This window comes from Pelophylax lessonae (assembly GCF_965119305.1).
Source record: "Pelophylax lessonae genome assembly, chromosome: 8".
NCBI lineage: Eukaryota > Metazoa > Chordata > Amphibia > Anura > Ranidae > Pelophylax > Pelophylax lessonae.
Genome location: NC_138775.1, coordinates 81,212,867 through 81,238,005, shown reverse-complemented (window position 1 = coordinate 81,238,005; position 25,139 = coordinate 81,212,867). Strand labels below are relative to the sequence as shown.

Genomic DNA, 25,139 nt, shown 5'->3' with positions numbered 1-25,139 from the left:
CGTGAGCAGCGTGCGTTCCACCTTACGCACGTTTCGTCAGTGCGTATGACGTATGACCTCTGAAGACGTCATACGCACTGACGAAACGCGCATAAGGTGGAACGCACGCTGCACATGTCACGGGAGCCTGGGTGGAACGCAAGCCGGTACTCACTGCTCCCGACTCGTAGGCACCATTTTGGCTGAAATTTCTCCCGATTTTTTATGATTTTTATGTACTTTGAACCCGCAAACTTTATTAAAGAATATTTTAACGGTACTGCACTATTTGGAGCTTTTTTTACTCTCTGCCCTGATCGGACCCTGAGGATCCAGGCCATCCAGTAGAGGGATTCCTGATCATTACGGGACTACAAAGCCCAGCAGTGACCTACCTGGCCCTGGCGGCCATAAGGCTCATTAGGTCTTAATACCATACGGTACCCAAGACCCACTACTTCTGGTGAGTGCACCCCCCCTATTATTCCTCACGGCTGACACCACAAGTACCAGCATTTGGATTATTGGAGGACCCAGCACAGAGCACTTGCACTTTCCTTTATTGGCACTCAAGTTTTAACTGTATATTCACCCAAGTCACATATGAACTTTTTACTTGGACTTCATTTTTGCACTATTTTGCACTAAAGGCACATATATGTAATTTATTCATTTTATTGTGATTTATATGTATTGTGATTTTCATTAACTTATATATTTTTATCACCTCTTACACCCATTGGATATATGATACTGTTATTTATTTAATTAATTTATATTGGTTTTATATTTCTATATTTATTTAGAATCACTTAGTCATTCACACATATGCCTACAATCTTTTAAACCCAGGATATTGACAAGCCATTATCCATCCCTAGGTCTATTTTAGCAAGCGCTATAGCAAACCTCAAATATTTTTGGGATTTTACCTCACACATATTATAGGAGATGGTCAAAGACTGTGGACATGCCACAGAAGATGGTCAGAGACTGCAGACATACTACAGGGGATGGTCAGAGACTACAGACATACTACAGGAGATGATCAGAGATTACAGGCATACAACAGGAGAATGTCAGAGACTGTGGACATGGTGCAAGAGATGGTCAGAGATTGCATACATACTACAGGAGATGGTCAGAGACTACAGACATACTACAGGAGATGATCAGAGATTACAGGCATACAACAGGAGAATGTCAGAGACTGTGGACATGGTGCAAGAGATGGTCAGAGATTGCATACATACTACAGGAGATGGTCAGAGACTGTGGACATACTCTCAGAGACGATCAGAGAATGCAGGCATATTACATTAGATTTTCACACGCTGGTTTAGCAGACTTGCCCTGTCTACTCACTGTGTCTGTACCCCTCTTCTCAGCATGGTGTCCTCTGTGGCAGTTCTGAGCTGGTGGCGTTCCTTTCTGCTTTAGTGTCATTCTGTCGTGCTGGCAGGAGGAGACTGCACGGGAGGGCACAGCAGGACAGAGAGCAGCTGCAGGCAGACTGGCAGAGGATGGAGCATCAGATCAATGTGGTATTGTAGCAAGGGAGAGGATCAGCAGTGGGACAAGAGCTCCAGTGAAGTAGATCCTCTCATGCCGCACTCGGCCATGCCATCACCAGTCCTCAGCTATTTGTAAAAGGCGCCATTACAATAAGTGTATATGGGACAAAGGGAGCCTAGGGTAAGGGAACAAAACAGGGTAAGAGAGTCTCAGGGAAAGTCTGTAGGGCAACAGCAGGGTCCCTAGTATTAATAACAGTCATTGTGGAGGCTGCAGCTTTCTTGAATGTTGAGGATAGGTACTCTGATTCTATAAGATAAAAGAAAGAAAGTGTAAGACTTTTAAGTCAAAAAAGAGTAAATTGCACTCACATTGTGAAAGGGTTAAAAACATATGACATCCTCAGATCTTGACTGCGGAGCTTGGCAGGGTAGTGGCTGGGGATAGTGGGACAGCGCTTGAAAGCCGATTAATGATCCTAGCAGATTCACCAGGCACACAGGAAGTAGACCAAGCGCTGTTGGAGACAACGTCCTCGGGGGGGCTGACATGGGACACACACCGTCAGCCGGAGACTGTGATTTGAGCAGAGATGAGAGGACCAGCAGGATGATGTTGGGGCCAAGCGGCACCAAGACATCAGTGGCTGCGTGCTCGGCCCGCCCCCCCAGGCGGACAGTTGGCAACCTTGCTCCCTGGCCCCTTGAGATGCTTGGGCCCTGTAAATCTGTATCAGCTGTCCCCCTCTGATGACAGCCCCGCCGAACCATCAAACGCTGCCGATCGTGCAATTCTCAGGACTTCCTGAGCAGAGAGCTGGTGACTAAGCTGGGCACCGGTCCTGGCTTGCGGGCAGATCCTGACCATAGCCTGGTCTTGCCCGAGCCTGGACCGGCTCTGTGGCGTCAGCCAACAGCGGGCTTTAAAAACAGGTCACAAAAGTGCAGAACAAACTGCAGTCCTGTGATCCACAGGAAAAGTACAGCCAAACAAGTCTTGGCTGTACTTCTTTAAGCTTGTTGTGTGGAACACAATAGCACACAGATGGCTATCATTCACATTTGTATTGATGTTTCAAGTATATGTCAGCTATTTAGGTACATTACATGTACTGTTAGTGTATTGTCACTTTCACTTCGCAATTCTATTAATTTCTAAAAATATCCAGTGCTGCACTATTTGGCTTTATATATACATACAGTCATATTTATAAAATGCATCCTTTGTGCACAGTATATACCTACTGGTAAACAAGATGGGTACTATGTAAACATACTTAAAGACGTATATATTTGGATTAAATGGTACAAATTCAGTTTGTATATATATATATAATATAATATATATATAATATAATCATCACTATATATATAATATATAGTGATGATTAATGGGGAGTACTCGGATTGGGCGGGTGTGGAAAGTGGGGTCCCTCAGGGTTCTGTCCTGGGACCAATCCTGTTTAATTTATTCATAAATGATCTAGAGGAGGGGATATCTAGTACAATCTCAGTATTTGCAGATGATACTAAACTAGGCTTACCAATATCTTCTATGCAGGATGTGGGAACCTTACAAGCAGACCTGAACAAAATAACGGGGTGGGCAACTACATGGCAGATGAGATTTAATGTTGAAAAATGTAAAGTAATGCACCTGGGTGCCAGAAACCAGAAAGCAAGCTACTCACTGGGGGGGGGGGCTCTGGGTGAGTCTAGGATGGAAAAGGACTTGGGGGTACTGGTAGACAACATGCTTGGCAGTGGCATGCAATGCCAAGCCGCTGCAAGCAAAGCCAACAGAATACTGGGATGTATAAAAAAGGGGATTCACTCCAGAAATAAAGAGATTATTCTCCCGCTCTACAAGACTCTGGTCCGGCCACATCTGGAGTATTCCGTCCAGTTCTGGGCACCGGTCCTCAGGAAGGATGTGCTGGAACTGGAGAGAGTCCAGAGAAGGGCAACAAAAATAATTAGGGGAATGGAGGACATCAGCTATGAGGAAAGACTACAAGCACTGAACCTATTCTCTCTGGAGAAGAGACGATTGAGGGGGGATATGATATCAATGTACAAATACTGTACTGGCGACCCTAGCATAAGGAACAAACTATTCAGAGAGAGGAGATACAATAAGACACGTGGCCACTCACTAAAACTAGAGGAAAGGCGGTTTAACCTTAAAGTGCGTAAGGGGTTCTTCACTGTAAGAGCGGTAAGGATGTGGAATTCTCTTCCACAAGCAGTCGTATCAGCAGGGAGCATTGATAGTTTAAAAAAACTATTAGATGGGCACCTTAGAGACCACAACATACAGGGGTACACAATGTACGGTTAAAAGCAAACACACGCACACATCATAGGTTGAACTGGATGGACTGATGTCTTTTTTCAACCTCACTAACTATGTAACTATGTAATAGTGTGTATTCTTAACTCAAAAAAGTTCCTTCTTTTGCTCTCAGTCTCCTCTGAATCTCCAAATCCCTCTTTGCTGCTATGACTTAGAGCAGAGGTGTCAAACTCAATTTCATTGCAGGCCGCATCAGCATTATGGTTGTCGTCAAAACAATATAGGTTCATCCAGGGTTTTTTTCTCAGAGAAAAGGTGCAGGAACTCAACCCCCCCCCCCCCCCCCCCCCACACACACACACACACCAAACTGCATTGAATAATGGATGTGGCCAAATTGCACTAAAAGTGGGAGGATCTTAAAGGAACGCATTATGTGTGGGATTCAGGGGTGCGCTACGTACAGAATTCAGATTTCAGGGGTGTGCTACCTACAGGGTGCAGAGTTCAGGGATGCTCTAGCTACAAAGTGCAGAATTCAGGGGTGCGCTACGTACAGAGTTCAGAGGTGTGCCACGTACACAGTGCAGAGTTCAAAGATGTGCTACATACAGAGTGCAGAGTTCAGAGCTGTGCAATATACAGTGTGCAGAGTTCAAAGGTGCACTACATACAGAGTGCAGAGTTCAAAGGTGCGCTACATACAGAGTGCAGAGTTTAGGGCTGTAAAATGTAGAGTACAGAGTTCAAAGGAGCACTACATACAGAGTGCAGAGTTCAGTGATGCGCTATGTAAAGAGTTCAAAGGCGTGCTACATACAGTGTGCAGAGTTCAGGGGTGCACTACCTACAGAGTGCAGAGTTCAGGGGTGCACTACCTACAGAGTGCAGAGTTCAGGGGTGCACTACCTACAGAGTGCAGAGTTCAGGGGTGCACTACCTACAGAGTGCAGGGTTCAGGGATGTACTACTACAGAGGTTTGCTGTGTATAGTGTGCAGGAATCAGCTCTCTTTCACAGGCTGTTCACAAATAACTTCCACCCCTCCCCCTGGGTGCAAGGGCCACATGAAATGGCCTGGAGGGCGAGATTTGGCACGCAGGCCTTGTGTTTGTCACATGTGACTTAGAGGGTGGCTATTTTGGTTCTCCATTTTCCCACTGTTTGTAGAACATAGACACCCACTCTTGCTCACTCCCGTGGACTATGGGATTTGTAGTTTGCACAGAGCAGTGCACAAGATCACAACTAACCTGCAGAAAAAAACAGAAGTGTGGGAGAGGGAAAGGCGAGGGATGGGAGCTCAGGGAGGACATTACAAGGAAGCAGAAAAACACAGCAACAATTGCATGAACAATATATTACAGGGCCATTAAGTAGTAGATATCATTTATTGTCACAATATGTGTCATCCCGGGGAACATCATTCAACAGAATAAAAGCGCATTTTCATTTCAAACTCTTATTTCTGGCTCTATTTAACAGCTCTGTAGTAAGTTATCTTCCAGGCTGCTTATCATTCCTGAACACTAGTTTGCTGATGTTTTTTTTTTGCCAGCCCTGACCAGCATCTCTTATCTCTTCCTGACAATAGGACATGTCACATCAGCTGCGTCACACATCTCCAACAAATGCCAAGTTTTCTGTATTCACCAAAGTCGCCTCTCATCTAGCCCGTCCCATAATCTTCGGCAGCACCGACACCGGAGGATAACTGAATAATTACAAGAACTAACCCGGGGGCCTGGAAATATGAAGAAAAATAGCCATGGGCCTATGTGGATTCTTTTAGTGTCCAAAGGTAAATTGATTGCTCGTGGAACTCTTTTTTTCTACTACATGTTAATTTATTAATATGCTGAAAGAAGGGAAGGAGGCAGGAAATGTTTCACCTTCACAATTTCATTACATTAATATGGTCAGGGCTCATAAATCATGTGTATAGGCAGTGTGGAATACAAGCAGGGACTATAAGCTGCGTTGGGTCAATACCTTGCCTTTTCTTTGTTGCTGCAGGATTCTTTTTGTCTTAGGTACTTTCCAGATACAAAAGTGACTCATCTGGATCCTCATGCAGGCACATAGGGTTTATACCCCAAAAGCCTGTGACTATTTTCATTGCCTAAGCCCCCGGTCACACCGGTGCAACTTGTTATGCGATGAATGAAGTTGCATAGATATCAGCCAAGTCGTACCTGAAGTTGTGCTGACATGCGGCTTTGAAATCATGCGATTTCAAGTGAAGCTGCGTGATACCAAAGTGGGATTCGGTGTGAACGGGGGTTTAGGGCCAACTAATACTTAACCACTTAAGCCCCAGAAGATTTTACCCCCTTCCTGACCAGGGCCTATTTTGCGATTCGGCACTGCGTGACTTTAACGGACAACGTGCGACGCTGTACCTAAACTAATTTGACGTCCTTTTTTCCCCCCCAAACAGAGCTTTCTTTTGGTGGTATTTGATCACCTGTGCGATTTTTTGATCATGCGCTATAAACAAAAAAAGAGCGAAAATTTTGCAAAAATAACAATATTTTTCACATTTTTATATATGATATTCCCACCAAAAAAAATGTAAGAATCACAATTTTTTAACATTTTCGGCCAATTTGTTTTATGCTACATATGTGTGGTAAAAAATATCGCAAAAAGCGTATTTTGATTGGTTTGCGCAAAAGTTATCGCGTTTACTAACAAAGGGAAACATTTTTGTCATTTTTGTTGTGTTTTTTTTTTAACGCGTAATGGTGGCGATCTGCGATTTTTTTGCGGTACTGCGACATTGCGGCGGGCAGATCAGACCCTTGACTGACATTTTTGACACTTTTGAGGTTACCAGTGACATTACTACAGTAATCAGTGCTATACATATGCACTGTTACTGTAAAATGACACTGGTAGTGAAGGGGTTAACTTTTTTTTGAGAGGGAGGGGTTATGTGTGTCCCTAGGGGCGTGATTCTAACTGTGATTGGCTGTGGCTTGAGGTGTAGAAACAGTGATCAACGGTCCTACATAGTAGAACCGTATGATCACTATTCCTATACAGGGGAGAATGACAGGCGGCTTGTTTACATTAGCCGCCTGCCTTTCTCCTGCTCTAACAGACGATCGCGAGTGACCGGCGGACATCGGGTCCGCCGGTCACATGCGCAGGGGGGTGCATGACCGCGCGCGCTCGCCTCCGGCAGCGCACGCTCGCTCCCTAGACCCTCACAGGCTAGCGACGTAGCCCTACGTCGCTTTGCCTGTGAGGGGCTGACCGCCGACATTAATAGTCGTGCGGCGGTCGGCAAGCGGTTAAAGTGGAACTTTAGTCAGAAAATTCATTTCTGCTAGATCACTGGCTCCTTTTGCAGGTAAAGCTATGAAAAATATTAAAAATAAATGCCTATACTTTGTAAGATCCAGTAATACACTGTCTCACCCTGCTCTGCACATGCTCAGTTGCTTCCAATTTTAGGCACTGCTGAGTTTTTAGAGGCCAATCTGCTGACAGTCTTTGAGTAGCACTATAGGCAAAACTTGTTTTTTTTTTTTTAAATTTGGATAGAGCATGGGAGGGTTACAACCCCTGTCAGATTATTTTTCACCATCTGTGTCCCATTGTGAAGATTTCCCTTCACTTCCTGTCCCATAGACAAACAGGAAGTGAGAGGAAATCCCTGCAAATTAAGGGAATTTCTTGGGGACCCCCAGGTCACCAGAACTAGTGTTCTGGTGACCTGGGGAAGATTTCCCCTCTAATACCACTGGAAATTTTCCCCTCTATTACTTTTCTAGGGACAACCCAAAATTTTTTTTTTTTTTTTTTTCACTTTTAATGATAATGGTAAACAGGACAAATAGAGAGGGTGAATCTCTCTAACGGGGTAACATACAACAATAACAACTGACAAGCACTCTAATCCCTCTCCACTCTTTTCAAAACAAAACAAAAAAATGTTTTGCCTTTAGTTATACTTTAAAGCAGAATTAAATGCTCTTATCCTTTATAGGAAGTTGCTTCTGTTTGATCTGCAAATGCCATGGTGCTGCACATGTGATCAGTTATGACACCAGCCATTTGATGGTTTGACAGTTTTGCTGAGGACACAAGCAAAGGTGACAGTTAGCAATCCCAACATTCCTGGAATGTATCTGTTTTTTAAACTGTTTAATCGATGGGTTTAGTTCCACTTTCTGATTTACTGCTGTTCAGGGGCTCTGGGCTTCAGCAAAATGGCAGCCTCCAGCAAGAAGAAACAGGAGCAATGCTGGAGGCAATTTATAGCACACACTGATTTTGGTAGCAGGATTAGTGTGAAATACAGTATGTGTTCTTTGCTAAAGAACATTATTTTTTATCAAGTGTTTATGGGTAAAGTTCTGCTTTAAAGCGGAAGTAAACCCTCCTATCATATTCATCCAAGGAAGGTGCCATCTTTGACTTGGTTTAATTTTGGTTTAATTTGCAACTGCCATGATGCTGCACATGTGATCAGTTATGACACCAGCCATTGGATGGTTTGACAGTTTGGTTGAGAGCACAAACCACGTGTCAGGAATGTAACTGTTTTTTGAAACTGTTAAATTGATGGGTTTACTTCCGTTAAACTTTTAAAAAATGCTGTTAAAACACAGAAATGTTTTTTTTTTTCACTTGTAATGTGCCCTTGAACTGGCTAGAAAATGTAATCACTCCAGGAAGAGTTTATTCCCTAACACAGCCCCCTTCCTCCTTGCATGTCTTAGCCCCATCCTCTTCTGGGAGTGTCTAGCTACTATACTATGCTGGCCTAGCTCTTCTGCCCCTCCCATCACTTCCCTATCCACTTAAGCCCCGGAAGATTTTACCCCCTTCCTGACTAGGGTTTTTTTTGCGATTTGGCACTGCGTGACTTTAACGGATAATTGCGCGGTCGTGCGACGCTGTACCTAAACAAATTTGACGTCCTTTTTTCCCACAAACAGAGCTTTCTTTTGGTGGTATTTGATCACCTCTGCGATTTTTTGATCATGCGCTATAATCAAAAAAATAGCGACAATTTTGCAAAAATAACAATATTTTTCAAATTTTTTTATATGAAATTCCCCCCCAAAAAAAATGTAAAAATCAATTTTTTTTTTACATTTTTGGCCAATTTGTTTTCTGCTACCTATGCTTGGTAAAAAAAAATCACAATAAGCGTATTTTGATTGGTTTGCGCAAAAGTTATTGCGTTTACTAACTAAGGGAAAGATTTTTGTAATTTTTGTTGTTTTTTTTTTAACGAGTAATGGCGGCGATCTGCGATTTTTTTGCGGGACTGCGACATTGCGGCGGACAGATCGGACCCTTGAGAACGGTCCTACATAGTAGAACCGTGTGATTTCCATTTTTACACAGGGGAGAATGACAGGCGGCTTTGTTTACATTAGCCGCCTGCCTTTCTCCCTTCACGGCGAACGATCGCGAGTGACCGGCGGACTTCGGGTCCGTCGGTCACACGCACTGACTTGTTAGGGAACGAGCCGGGGCAGGCGTGCACCTCCGCGCGCGCGCGCTCGCCCATTATTGGCTCACAAGCAAGTGACAGGCTAGTGACGTACCCATACGTCACTTTGCCTGGCCGGGGCTGACCGCCGCAGTATATGTACTTGCGGCAGTCGGCAACCGGTTAAATAACCATTTACATAACTGCATATTTTCACAGCTCACTGCACCACACTTTGGGGTTGCATGGCAGTGTGGTGCAGTGACCGGTGACTTGTGTTCCTCCAGTACAGTAAAATGCAAGTCACTCCACTATGTGTAGGTCTCAGGGTTTTTTGTATGTTTACCCGGATAAATACCATTGCATAAAGTGTGGTAAGTGCGGATATCATCTTACAGGAAGATTTTTGTAGAAAATGATGGTCTGTTGATCGGGTCTTTTCAATTTCTCCCTTTCCAAGCATCTTATCTTCCTGTCTCTGTTCAGCTGCCAGGAGCAAAGAGAGGAAGCCTTTTGTAAGCTATAAATTATGATTTACACAGAACTGAAGACCTTCTCTCCACCCCCATGCCACAGCACTGAACCAATCACTAAGCACCTTTACCATGTGGGAAGAAGGGGACTGAGTCACATGCTTTCCTATACCTAGAAGTACTATATATCTCCTTTGCTGGTGTAAATAAAGGGGATTATGTGCTACTGGAGAGGTGAAGTTAAAGTGGTTGTAAAGGCAGAAGGTTTTATATCTTCATGCATTCTATGCATTAAGATAAAAAAAATCTTCTGTGTGCAGCAGCCCCCACCCCCCAATACTTACCTGAGCCCTATCTCTATCCAACGATGTTGCAGGTGAGACTTGGCTGTGTGGGGTTCTCCCCCCTTATTGGAGCGCCACTGGCTCCCGCTGCTGTCAATCGAAGTCAGTGAGCCAATGAGGAGATAGGGGCGGGGGCGGGGCCTAGACATGGCTCCATGTCTGAATGGACACAGGGAACTGTGGCTCAGCTTGGGTGCCCCCCCCCCCCATAAAGCTGCTTGCTGTGGGGGGGGGCACTCGTCAGGAGGGAGGGGCCAGGAGCACCGAAGAGGGACCCGAGAAGAGGAGGATCTGTGCTGCTCTGCACAGAGCAGGTAAGTATAGCATGGTTATTATTTTTGAGCAAAAAAAAAAGAAGACTTTAGTATCACATTAAAGTGATACTAAACACACACTATTTAATTTGCATTGTCCCTTCTATTTCTGTATATGGATGATGGGACTGTAATTACTTTAAGAAAAAAAAATCTAAGTACCTTTTTCCTAATCGATATACAGCTGTCACATGACCCAGATCTTTTCTAGCCTCTCTGCAGGGAAGCCTAAGGAGGAGCTTCTAGTTCTCTGCTGCTGGTCACATGTTCAAAATATAAAATATAAAAAAAAAAAAAAACAGTCTTTGGAATACAGAGTAAAATTAAATAATATCAATAAACTGTTTTAAATTTGCATACAAATACTGTATATATTTAAAAACGAATCCTTTTATTTTGTGGAAATAACATGGTGTGGGCGAATTTCTGCCAGTCACAGTCTGTGTCATGCCCCTTTAGCCTGTGTCTTAGAATAAGAGGGAGACGAAGCCTCCAATAATCAACATGTAATATCCAATTTACCATTGTGTATATACCCACATGTGTGACTCTATAGCAGTGTTTCTCAACCTTTTTTCAGTTAAGGCACCCTTTAAAATAATGCACGAGGCACCCCATTCTAAAATGTAAAAAAATAAACAAATAGTTTTACATATCGCAGCAACATCTGCACACAAACATTGGAGGTTATTTATTCTTTCAAAATAAATGCACCTTTGCACACTGGTACTGACTAGTATTCCAATGTTTCTCTTCTCCCTCACTCTGCTATTGTGACCCCAGGGATGAAGCAGAGGGGCAGGGGAGGTGCAAACAAGGATGCTGTGCAGGCACCCAACATCCTCTGTGTCCACCCATGACATTATTGGTTAATATGACCTCAGCATCTAGAAGGTTGTAATGGTGCGCAATGAAGACCTGTGGCTTTGTGTAACTAAAAGCCAGGCTTGGTCCACCCACTGGTTTGTGTACAATTTTTGGGCAATTTTTAGGCATTTTGCCAAGGCACCCCTGAAGGTACCTTTGTTGAAAAAGGTTGCTCTATAGTCACATGGGCTGCTCTATAGTCACGTGCAGGGCCAGATTAACATAGGGGCTATTGGAGCTGCAGCTCCAGGCCCCTACCTTAATATAGGCCCCGAGCTGGCCATATTCACTGTTACCGCTCTTCTGTCACTTGTAAACACAGAAGTCTGGCTTCTATGCTCGCTTCCCCAGGCAGCTCCCTCAGAACCTCCCCACACAGCACGAAGGCCGGACAAGGAGGGACAGTTGCCGATGCATGGATGTGTTTATGGGCTTCAGAGACAGCATCCCATGTTGAATTAGGCATGCATGGCTGCACCCTTCCTCCTCTGGGTGCATGCCAAGGCACGGCCCTTAAGGCCCTTCAAAATCCTCAGCACCAAGCCCATGATGCTCTTAATCCGGCCCTGGTCACATGGGCTGCTCAGAAGTAATAGGGAGGAAATGCTCAGCAAACCTAGTGAAAACTGAGCATGTGCAGAGTTGCCACCTCAGCTGCAAAATCCCTAGCTGAATTAGGGACATGGACAGAAGGTGGAGATAGAGAACAGCAGAATAAACCAGGTTTTTTTGTAGAATAGCAACTGAGTAAGTATGAAGAGATTGTAATACAGCATTTGTTGATATTGTGGATTTAGTGACATTTTAAAGCTGAATTTTTCTTTGAGCAAATTTTGTATATTTTCAATACAATAGTCATGTATTTTTTCTTGAATCTTGGTATGCTTTCTGTATTTTTTCCAGATGTGTTTAGTAAACCAGTGTAAACCTTGCCTCTGTGCAGGAACTTCTTGTAATAAAGACCAGTCTCTGCTGCTCTCTTGCTTTTTACAGAGCAATTGGTCTTGTATCCACCCCCTCCTGTATTGTTTTTCTGCACGTAGCCTGTAGTGAATAAACTATGCAGCTTTGTAAAATGTTTAATCATCTTATTGTCAGTATAAATTGTACTCACTACTGACTGGTAGCGTGTAGGTCCTTGGGCTTGCCCTGAAAGTCGTTGGCGGAGGGCATGTAGCTTTATGACCAGGTTCTTCCCCTCCCATGGGTTCTCCCTTCAGGGGAGTATTTTCTAATACTTGGGTGAACCTTGCCTCAGCAGGTCCCTTAAAAGCGATAGTAAAGGCTTTTTTTAATTTTAAGCCTATAGTAAGGCTTACCTGTAGGTACAGAAAATATCTCCTAAATGTGCACCGGTGATGTCACGGCATGCGGTCCATAGAGAGAGCCGTGCTGCGGCCATGACTCACCTGAGCATGTGCGGGAGTGACATCTTCGCGACTCCACCATTGAAACAGTGGCTTTCTGTGAACCCAGAAGGAAGACCGGGTTAAGCCCTGTCAGCGGTGATAGCGATCCACTTGAGGGCTTCTATTTCTCTTGGTGATGATAGTCACAAGTACAGAAAGTTTACGGTTGTTACCAGAGTGGGGATTGAGGAGACACCTGTTCCAATAACAACTGTCTAGAGGCTCATTTACACATGTGGTAGCCCTCTAAAGAGCACTCCTTAGATGGATTGCTTTTCGGAGATTGTTTGACAGGCGTGAGGAGGCATTATGTTGACTAACCTCTAAAATCCTGCACCACCACGCCACAACTGAGTCATGTTCTGCGATACTGCCCACCCAACACGACAGGAGAATAATTTTTGCCAGCTGCAAATCCTCATGGCCATGGCATGTGTAAACCCCTGTATAATTGCCTTTACAGCTTGAGGGGGTGGTTGGGGGGGGGGGCAGTACAAATATAGCCCAGTCACCTGTTTTTACAATCCTTGCCCCCACCACGCTGCAAGTGTAAGCTAAGCCTGTAGAGGGAGGGGGGGGGGGAGTTCGATGATAGTCGGTGTACCCATGCTAACTATTCTAAGTTGCGTATCCCCAGGCTGTACCCCCTAATGACAGCCCAGGGTTGCAGCATCACCGACCTCATGTACAATGTGGAATGTGCAATAAAGTTGAGTATACAGAGAATAATACGTTTTGTTAAAGTTTGTACAGAAAAAAATGTAAAAGTGAACTAACACCCTCCCCATCTACCAGTCCCCGCTATACTTACCTCTAGGGATTCTGAGCTGTCAGTGCCCACGCAGCCGATCCTATTCTCTGTGCAGCACTTCCAGAATGGACCAGAGCAATTCTGAATGATCAAAGCCTATTACAGATCATTGTTCTGATCTGTTCCAGAAAGGCTGCACAGAGAAGAGGGAGAATAGGATTTCAAATTCCTGGACCGCTGGTCTGGCTGCGCTGCCACTGAAAGCTCAGGATTCCCAGAGGTAAGTACAGCGGGGACAAGGGGCTAGGGAGAGTGTACAGTGTTAGTAAAAAAATGTATTTTTTTCTGTAAGGGTGAACTAAAGCTTGCAATAGCTTATGCTATTTTCTGTCCTTCAACCACAAGTTGAAGGAAAAGAATCGCTTGATTCCCTCATCAACAGTTAATGTTGATGGGAGATTCCTTCCTGCTGCGTTATGGTATACTGACAGCGAGAGACTATAGCCGCCGGCAGTGATCGGGTGAAAAAAAAAATACCAGAATGGTTGTACTGAAGTCAATTGATAGATCTGACTTCAGTACAACCAGCCTGCCCATAGATGGATCAAAATTCAGCCAGTTCCTGCTGAACCGGACGAATTTCAATCCGTCTATAGCTGGCTTAACACATTAGAAGTTTTGTGACTGTATAAAAGGTTCTGACAGTTTTCATACCGTTGTTTGCTGTTGGGTCAGTCTGATTCAAATCATTTAGAAGAGCAGTGAAAAGTGCAATAAGGATGTGTGAAGTGCAGTACCGATGGCAAGTAACAGGAAATAATCTCTTGAGCTGACTGTAAAATCTGATCGCTATGTGTTACTGCACTTTGTACGTCCTCTTTGCTTTAATAAACTAGCCCAAAAAACGTTCTGCTTTTCTACTCAGAGCCGCCCTGAGCATAGCAACCATATCCTTAGCAACTGGACAGAGCTATAGAAAGGGAACAGACAGCAAGAAAAAGAAAATGAACAGAGAACAATAGGATTGTTTAACAGCCATGTTTTGTTTCTACGGACACTCTTGCTATAAAAATGTTGTGCTCCTCTGCTATACAGCCATGACCTCTCCTGTGATGTATACCTAATCTGAACTCTGGGGAGGCACAAAATAATTCAGCCTTGTATTTGTAATACATCAATAAAGCATAACTAAACCCATCAAGGTAACTGTTTCTCAAAACAGTCGCATTCAAGGCATGTCGTGAATGATAACCTTCACAGCTGCTTGTGTTCCCAATAGGATGGTTCAGAGGCATATCTACAGAGGTCGTAGGGGTTGCAATTGCGACCCAGCCCCATGCCCCAGTGGGTCCATGAGGGCCCCCTGTTCACCTCGATAGGAAGGACTTCAGGGGCAGCATATAGAGGAATCCTTTCAACATATTTTTGCCCTGCAGTTGCTGAAAGCCTGCTTCTCCTCCTCTCCCTCCTGCCAGCATTTAGTGGAGGAAAATGGAGGGCATTGGCTTCTTTATATGCTTCCCCCACTGCCCTTCCTATTCAGCCCCTGCTGTGCCACATGTGTGATCTGCTGTATGCCGCCTTGCCCCCCTCTCTCCTCTCCCACTGGCTGCTGCGGGTGATGTGTCAAGATCAGTGGTGGCTGGTCATACGGGGCGCAGGTGCGCCGCCCCCCCATCCGTGCATCTGGCCCCCTAATCTTCACGCATGGAGTTCAATGGGGCTTTTTTTTCTTTAGCCATGTGATTAGAGCCAGAGGCTCTCACAGGCTAAAAAAAAGGGTGGGCTCGGGGCGTAGAGCAGTGCGCTCGAGCCCACCCAGTTGTGTGACAATAGAGAAAGAAAATTCGCTATTGTCACACGGATCATCCTCCTGGCCAATCAGGAAGTGGGTTTTGAGACCCGTTTCCCGATTGGCCGAAAGGAGAAGGCATGGAGGAGGAGGCAGGAGACGCAGAAGAAGGGATGGAGGCCGAAGCTGCTGCCGCCTGCTGCATGCATCCGCCTGCTGCATGCATCCGCCTGCTGCATGAGTGAGCGGGGAGGTCCTGCCTGTCCTGTCCGTCTTCTCCTCTCTCGCTGTGGTCCGGGGGGGGGTATGGTGCGGTCCGTCTGCCGCCATCCCCCCCCCCCCCCCGGCCCATGGAGCACCAGCCACCACTGGTCAAGATGGAGAATGGCGAAGGGACTGGTTAAATTGTTATTTACCGGCCCTTTCCTTTTCTGAATGGACAGAGTTAGTGAACAGTAGTGAACGGTGTTTACTATGCTTCAGTTTGTGAATGTACAGAGCTATTCCTGTACAGAGCTATCCCTGTCCATTCATTTTGTGCAGCTGAGGCTGCAAAGATAGAGATTGAGGGCTGTTTAGACCCCCTGATATTTAACCAAAGCCCCCCAAATCCCCAAAATTGGGCTGGGGGCTCGGTGGAAAGAGCTCCAGCTGGGGGTCAGGGAGACCCTCCATGGTTTCTTGCACTGGGGCCCTCAAGGTTCTAGTTACGCCTCTGGGATGGGTGGTATCATAACTAATCACATGTGATGCACCATATAAACTGCAGATCAAACAGAGGCTGTGATGGTAGTTTCCTTGGCTGTAAAGGATGGGAGGGTTCAGTTCCATTTCGTTTCCTATCCAGCGATGTACCGGTACTACACTAGATAGGAAGAGTGATATAATTTTTTCAGTCGGTGATACCCTTAACTGTAAAAGTAATTCTAGCAGCTATAGAGCCGCTAACTTACTTTTACAGGCGATGGAAGAGGGTCCCACCCCTCTCCTGTCACCATCGCTGCCCTTACTTGGCTCTACAGAGCAATAAGGGAACCCGATAAAGATGCGACTGCCTGCATTCAGTTCCTGGGACACGCTCAGAGGAACTGATTTTGTTCCTCCCGCTGTGTGACATCAGAAACTTGAGGCTTGTACAAGCATCTGTTTGATCAGATGCTTTGGAGGCCAGAGGAGACATCTGGTGTCTAATAGAGACCCCAGATCTCTCCATAAAGAGAACCTGTCATGGCCTATGGCAAGGGTTTAGTATCACAAGGGATGTTGTTCATCCCTTGGGATAGCAAGAAAGTGATTAAAAAAAATAATAAAGCGCACCTGTCTCCCCATGTTGACGCGCAAATGCGAATGCGCACGTTGGTCCCACACACATTTGTAAATGGCGATCGCGCAACACATGTGTGGTTTTGTTAGTACCTGAATTTTGCCTGCTTTCAGCCCCCTGCAATCCTTGTACAGCAGGGATGGAATATGAGAAGAAAATGCAGAACAAGGGGCCAATCAATTTCTGTGCTATCAGGAAGTATGCTGATAGGACAGAGACACGACAGAGAGATGAGATCTTCCCTAAGCTGCTTACCTTTCACTGTCCAATCACAGGCTGGGAAGGGTCCAGGACAAGCTGTGTTCAGAGAAAGTGGGTTGAATAATGCCAGGGTTGGCCCTACCATGGGTCCCACTGGGTCCATTGGACCCAGGCAGCACTTGGAGACTCCCAATTTCCAGCAGTTTTGTGTGTCATCAGTTTGCAGGCGCATTACGGGCGGCATTGCTCCATCTCGCACTGCCGCCCATAGTGCAAACTGATAAGTATGAGGAGGCAGAACGTCTCCTCCGGGAAAGGTCCCTCAGATGATCGTGGTGTGCGCAATGACGTCAGACATCTGCGCACTCCATCTCACGCAGGGCAGGCTGGATCTTCTAGGGCGGTGTCCGCAGCAGACACAGGAGTGACAGGAGGACTGACAGGAGGACTCACGACCGGTAAGGTGGTGAGTTATGGAAGAAGATAACAGTATTCCTGTATATAATATTTTCTAAATTTTATATTTATATAAAATAATGGATGTGGGGGCCTTTTGGTGGGTGTGATTTTTTTTTGGGGGGGGGGGGCAGCATTTCATTTTTGGACCCAGGCAGCACAACATTTAGTGGTAGTAAAAAGTACCCCATTGTAAATCTTTAGAGAAGTGAATATTGTCGCAAAAGCTGGATTTGGCCATTTTTGCTGGATTTTTTCTTCACATAGGAATGTAATGTTTAGAATCAATTATGTTTAGTGAAGTAGCATAAAATCATAAAGCTTTGTATTAAAAATGAATCATTTATAGCTACTGCTTTGCATCTTTGGCCTAAGTTCACGATTGACATCCTACATGAGGATTTTTTTTTTCTTGCTGTATTCATTAGCCGAAGGTACCAGCAGTGTCAAGAAATCCAAACTCTCCTCTAAATATGTTATATCATATTTACCTTATCAAATTTTCTCCTTTTAATTTCATGCCCCATAAACTTAACTGCCATCTTTTACCTCTTACAATTTTATTGACTTTGGAAAGGAGCCACATGGAAGCAAAACATTTGACAATAAAAAAGCCTCTTCAGTAGGTTTCTGGAAGAGATTCTGGAAGTGAAGCACAATGCGTCTTCAGGGTAATTAATATCCAGCTAAACATAAGTCAAAGAAGGTTAAATGTGTTTGAAAGGTAGAAGTTACTCTTCAGCTTTATTTGGCTCCAATTTTTTTGAGATTACTCATTTTTCACTCTATTAGCATCAGACAATGATGTTCCTATCAATCCTTATCCCTGAGAATCAGCATTTTCAACTCAAAAACAAACATTTATTATATTGCAGCTTACCAATTCTAAGATGTGATGGCTGTTTTAGTTTTTCAGGCTTTTTTTCACAATGTGATCCTGCCAGTAAGTCTGCTTATTTTTCCTTAACCACTTGCCGACCAGCCGCCGTACTTATACTGTGGCAGGTCAGCTCTGTCCCACGAAACGACGTACATATATTTCATTTCGCGGGACATCTAATGCGGACGTGCGCACGCGCCAATTCAATAATCCAAAACAATGGTACAGCACTAATAAGGTGCATTCAGTAATAATATGTAAAAATAAAAGAACATATATCTATGCAATATTAAGGTGCTATAATACATAAATCTGTGCAGTATTAAAGTGCCATAGTACAAATAACTGTGCAATATTAAGGTGCTATAATAGATATAAAGTGCTTGTAATAAATCAAATTTAAATAAATGCCACAAGGGGAGCCAATCAGCAGGCACCTGCGATCGCTTCCTCTGGAGACAGAACAGCGGTCTGCCGATGTAAACACGGCAGACCGCTGTTCTGTCAGTGACGAGCACAGGAACCTGTGTTCCTCCTATTTAGGAACAAAGGTCTCTGTGTTCATCCAGCAAGCCCACCCTCCCACAATTAGAAAGCACCCCCTAGGGACACATTTAACCCTTTGATCACACCTGGTGTTAAACCATTCCCTGCCAGTGTCATTAGTACAATAACAGTGCATATTTTTAGCACTGATTTCTGCAGTAATGTCACTGGTCCCCTCAAAAGTGTCAAAAATGTCAGTTAGGGGTCTGATCTGTCCGCCGCAATGTCGCAGTCCCGCTTAAAATCGCTGATCGCCACCATTACTATTAAATAAATAAAAATAACATAAATCTTTCCCCTAGTTTGTAGATGTGATAACTTTTGCGCAAACCAATCAATATACACTTATTGGGATTTTTATTTTTACCAAAAAATATGTAGCAGAATACAAATTGGCCTTAAATTAAGAAAAAATTTGATTTTTACATTTTTTTTTTATTGGGAATGTTTTATAGCAGAAATTAAAAAATATTGTTTTTTTTTTTTTCAGAATTGACGTTTTTTTTGTTTATAGCGCAAAAAATAAAAATTGCACAGGTGATCAAATACCACCATAAGAAAGCTCTATTTGTGGGAAAAAAATTACATCAATTGTATTTGAGTACAGCGTCGCACAACCGTGCAATTTTCAGTAAAATAACGCAGTGCCGTATCACAAAAAATGGCCTGGTCATTAAGGAGGTAAAACCTTCCGGTCCAGATGAAGTAGCAGTTAGAGGGGTGGAACAAACCATTTGCCACTGATAGGGATGCTTATAATGGTCAGCTTTATTCACTTGTAAAAATCTTTATCCCTCAAGGGGAAAAAACTGTTGCTGTAAATGTTTAAAGCTGGGTTCACACATGTCCAGCTGTGGTTTGCAGTCTTGAGACCGGTGCGTTTGTATTTCCCGGTTCAGGTGCGATTCAGGGCTGAGTTTTTCCCTTAATTTGCACCTGAACCGGACACAAAAACGCACAGGACCCTTTTTGAAACCGCACCACGGCCGCCACGGACATGTGTGAACTCGCTCCATTGAGAGCCGGTCACATTCACATGTCATGCGATTTGGATTTGGAATTGGTAAAACGCATCCAATTCACATATATTCACATATATGTAAATGCAGCATTAGAGTTTTAACAGGAATTTAACTATAATTTGTTAATCACGTCCATCTATCCATTGCTTCTTCCTCCGAAGTGCAGACGTTTTAACATGGGAAGTGAGTTACTGGCTGAAAGAAAAAAGAGTGTTACTGAGCTGCTGTATAACTGTTGATAATCAACCATAAAACAACAAACACCCCCAGCCTATCTAATACACTAAGGCCCCGTTTACACAGGGGCGATCCGACTTGGGGGGGCGACCTCCGAGGTCGCGGTGCGAGCAGCGCGCCGCGACCTCGGAGCGGCCGGCACGGACTTCATAACATTGAAGTCTATGACGGCCGCGCCGGGTCGCCCCAAAGAAGCTCCGGACCCTTTTTCTAAGTCGGAGCGACTTGTGTCGCTCCTATTAGAACGGGTCCGCAGCTTCCCTATGGAAGGTGACCTACGGCGACCTGTGAGGCGACCAGGTCGCCTCACAGGTCGCCTTAGTGTGAACGGGGGCTTAAATTGGTGCCTAAATAAAAAATCTATGGTAAGTAAACCCAATGAAGATGAATAACAATTATATCAAATCCATAAGTGCATAAATAGATAAAAATGATTTAAAATAATAGTTTATTTATTGTGAATTAATTTACCTATTTATGCACTTGTGGATTTGATATGATTGCTGTTCATCTTCATTTTGGTTTACTTACCATAGATTTTTTATTCAGGCACCAATTTCAGTGTGATGGATAGGCTGGGGGTTGTTTGTTGTTTTATGGTTGTCTATAGTTATTTAGCGCAGCACCACTCTTTTTTTTTTTTTGAATGTGGTAACACATTTGGGTGCTGGTAGCAGCTCAGGTTGTTCGGTCGGGATTTGTCACAGCGCATTAGATCTTATCTTCTTCTGGGTTACTGGCTGGATCAACAGGGGAAAATAAAGGGAAAAAAGGCAAAAAAAAAGAAAACTAATACAGCCACCACATTTAAGGATTGGTAAACTGCAATATATTACGTTTTTGTTTTATGGTTTAATACCACTTTACCACCAAAAGATAGATTTGGGTCCTATGCTCTTTCCTTGGCTCTAATCAGAGCCATACTTCTGCTGACATCTCAAAATACCTTGGCCATTGGGTCTACCGGCAGTCACACAAGAAAGATACACACCAGCTGTGCTAAAAATGTCCAGGTTGTATTAGTAGCAATAAAATAGTAAGACAGTGCAACAGTTTAGAGCAGTGATGGCAAACCTTGGCACCCCAGATGTTTTTGAACTACATTTCCCATGATGCTCATCTACACTGCAAAAAGTGCATGAGCATCATGGGAAATGTAGTTCCACAACATCTGGGGTGCCAAGGTTCTCTCCATCACTGGTTTAGAGGATAACTGATAAGACCCACTGAAGCAACAAAGTAACAATACAGTACAGTCAAATACCTTTTAACCACTTCAATACAGGGCACTTTTACCCCCTTCCTGCCTAAGGTCACATTTCAGGTTACAGCGCTGTCACAATTTGAAGGACAATTGTGCGGCCATGCAACACTGTAACCATATGAAATTTCAATCATTTTTTTGACACAAATAGAGCTTTCTTTTGGTGGTATTTAATCACCACTGGGTTTTTTATTTTTTGCTAAATAAACAAAAAAATGCCAAAAATGTTTAAAGAAAAAATTAGTTATAACATTTTGCAAATAAATAAACTTTCTTCATAAATTTAGGCCAAATTGTATTCTGCTGGATTTCTTTGATGAAAATAACCCAAATTGGTGTATATTATTTAGTCTGTAGGAGAGTTTATAGCATCTACAATCTATGGTATATACAGCTGAAAATTGATCAGTCTTGGTGTACTTTTCTTGAGGCCCAAAAATGCCAGGACAGTACAGATACCCCCCAAATGACCTTTTTGGAAAGTAGACAGTCTAAAGTATTTAGTAAGAGGCATGGTGCAATTTTTGAAGTTGTAAATTTTTGTCACTTTTCTTGGAAAATTAGGAAAAATATTTTTTTTAACATTTTTTTTTTTTTAAAAACTATCACCAGTGCAGTACAGTGCCATAAAAAAAAGGTGTGGTGGTGACAGTATAATAATTAAAAAAAAACATTTTAATATATTTTTTTTTCTTATTTTTTTTACATTTTTTTTTACATACTGTGACCAGAGCAATACAGTGTTAGTACAGTAAAACTTTACCACTCTGGAGAGTTGATCAGAATTTTTTGTTTTACATACTATACTGCTTATAGTAGTGAATTTCACTGATATAAGCAAATATTTTTACTGTACACCTAAAAGGTTCAGGCGCTGTTTGGAGCACCAACATATGGCAGTCTGTGTAATAAATGTTAGCCCTCTGCAACTAGAGGAGAACCAAAACACCAAGGATGGAGTTGTGCCAAAGATCATTTGAAAAAGGGCCATGCCCGAAATGCGTTGTCATGACCACAGCCTGCTGACAGCCTTCGATCTGCTTTACTACTGCATCTGCATTCCGATGTCACATCCAGTGCAGCACCCGACTACACCAGCTGTACCATGCGGTGGTTTGGAGTCCTCTGCCCAGTCCATTGGACCTCTCCACATCACTGACTGGGTTCATCCAGTGCTCTATAATCCCTTCCATGGTATTAATGGGCTGTGATTGGCCCTCCCTGTGCCATGTGATCACCGTGACAAGCTAGCAACACAATTGTAAATAAGGAATGGCAAGAAAGTAAGCCATTCATTATTTACAACTGTCATGTGGTCTGCTGTGATTAGTCACAGCAATCACATGACACTGGCCGTGGGCCGGTATGGTGATCAGTCATCTGCTGCGTCCATTGGATGCAGCAGGTGACAGATCTCGCCGGAGTGCAGCCCGTTCTGGGGAGGACGTCATATGACGTCCTTCCAGAACAATAGGGTTCCCGCTCGTCTGTCATTTTACAATGACGGAGACGGGAAGCAGTTAATGTGTGGCCACCTATGTCCTGCAGGACCGAGGGTATAAACAATAGCCCTGTGACTAGGAGATTACTCCACAAGTGAGACGTGTATGGATAAACAAGGATACAAACTGGCTAGCTCACTTGTAGTTCCTCAATCATGAGAGTCTAGGTTTAACCACTTCAGCTCCAGAAGGTCTACCCCCCTTTATGACTAGGCCATTTTTTGCGATACGGCACTGAGTTACTTTAACTGACAATTGCGAGGTTGTGCAACGCTGTACCAAAGCCAATATTTAGGACTGGTGCATAGTATGCACCGGTCCATGATGTCAGAAGGGGGTTGTGCCACCAGGTGACCCCACCCCTTACCTATATAAGAAATGTCAAAGTGCAGAGCAGGCATTCAGTGGGAGGCCTCCCAGGAGGCGAGAGTTTTTTTTGGGTCGGTGGGCAGCATAATTGACAATGGATTTACATGGAGAGACACTATTTTTTATTTTTTAATAAAGAATTTGTCAAAATCTTGTCTCCTGTGTTTATCACTTTTTGACAGTTTTTTGGTAAATGGGTAGGGATAGGATGTACCTGATACTCATTCATATAGAGGGGGCATGATCTGGGGGCCCCTTGTTAAAGTGGGCTTCCATTTAGCAAAAAACTGAGACAGTTGAAGCTCAACTCCAGGGTTAAAAAAATATATATGCCCTTGCAGTCCCCTTCCACACACGCACAGCGGAGGTTAAGTTCTGGTTAAATCTAGAGGTAGAGTCAGGCAGGCTTCTAGAGTCTAGAGATTCACTCAGGCAGGCTTCTAGCGCTTTCCTCTACCAGTTTCTGGGTGAATTCTTGCTGCCCTCACACACAGTGCAGGACTTCTGGTCCTGCATTGTGCATAGTGATGTCAGAGTGTGATCACCGGACAGAAGGCTGTAGACATTCAGCTTCAGAGGATCAGTCATACAGCTTGGTGGAAACCTGTCAGAACAAGGAAAAAGATCAGTAACATTTTTTTACATTATTTCTCTACCCCTACCTGATATGCATTTAACCCTTGCAGAGATAATCCCAGATTGGGGCTTCAAAGTACTTTTAACCGTCTGGTGGAGCCATATCAGGCCCCTTGGTGCCTATTTATGGTGATAATAGCTATTAACGTTTCAGCTAAATAAGAGTGATTTAATAAGAGTGATGTAACTGCACTAAACTCACATTCCTGCAATAGGCATCTAAGAATTAAGGTAAGCTAACTGATTTAATGTTATGCTGCATATAAAGAAATTATAAATGTCAAACTGCTTCACGTCTAAACATAGTAATAATTAAATGAATGGTTTACAGTATTTTTTTCTGTAAACCCTATACATAATTTTATGAATAGTATAACAAAATTAAATTGCTAAGATAAAATTGTTGTTGACACATTCCGTTTGGTTTAGGGCACACTCAGTGATAGTGATGAAGTGTATAAAGTACAACATATCAAGGAAAAATATAGAGTAATACCACAATGATTAATTTTACTTACATGGTATTATAATCCTGTTCTTGCAATATGCATAAAATATTCTAAAAATAATTGTGAATTTCTTATTTCAGGATGCTGGTTTATTCAAAATTAATACTGCTGGGGCTCTGGTTTCTGACAACTACACATGGAGGTGACTGCCCGGTAAAATGTAAATGTAGTGTTCTGGACAAAGGTGCACTAAAAGTGGACTGCAGCTTTGAAAACCTGGATAGTCTTCCATTCTTCCCAGAAGAAACAGAAGAATTACTATTGCAGGAGAACAAACTCTCAACAATCGCCGCTGGGGCCTTTGACAACTTAATAAACTTGAAAAAGTTGAATTTAACCTCCAACCCACTGCATTGTGACTGCAATATCTGGTATTTAATTATGTGGCTTTCTGATGGAGACATGGAAGTAGACAGCGGAATTAAATGCGTCTCCCCCTCGTCACTGCATGGGAAGCCACTGAGCCAGTTAACAGGATACCTAATCGTTTTTTGCTCGAGGCATACAAGATTGTGCTCAGACTTTTTATTTAATGATGCTTTTCTTTATATTTTTTTATTCCTTTTGTTGTCCCTAATGATCCTGTGCTTGAGAACTTTTAAAAAGATAAAATTCAAAATCAAAGTAAGCGACAATAATACTGATTTTAGGTGGTATCGGTATTCTGGAGTCAATTTTCTTAGAAGGAGATCTTATTCACATTGGAAAAATGATGAATAGAACATGTTTCTATTCCTATAAATTCTGTTTATGGCAATTTAATGAGACAATGGTGGACAATGTCATCATATCGCCTTTCATTTACCTAGTGAAGGCTAGTGGAGTAGCATGCCCACTTTGCCTGGCCAAGGATTTACACTCTTATGGGGTAATCCAAGAGTTTTGTATATCTATGGACTATAACCCAACAGGATTTTCTGATTTTGCCTAGTGAATTGATCTTGTTGGATTTGCTTGGATCTGAACATAATTCTATAAAGGAGAAGAGACTGTTCAGCC

At 43.4% G+C, this 25,139-nt stretch overlaps 1 protein-coding gene across 1 annotated transcript in view; it reads left to right on the top strand.

Annotated features, from left to right (window-relative positions):
- Window positions 1-24,934, top strand: part of GP9 (glycoprotein IX platelet) — a 200,854-nt gene extending 175,920 nt beyond the window's left edge. The window contains exons 2-3 of the mRNA XM_082265483.1: window positions 5,384-5,590; window positions 24,221-24,934. Of these exons, the coding sequence (XP_082121609.1) occupies window positions 24,222-24,860 (639 nt within the window). The 5' untranslated portion in view covers window positions 5,384-5,590; window position 24,221 and the 3' untranslated portion in view covers window positions 24,861-24,934. The remainder of the gene's footprint in view (window positions 1-5,383; window positions 5,591-24,220) is intronic.
- Window positions 24,935-25,139: the final 205 nt, after the last annotated feature.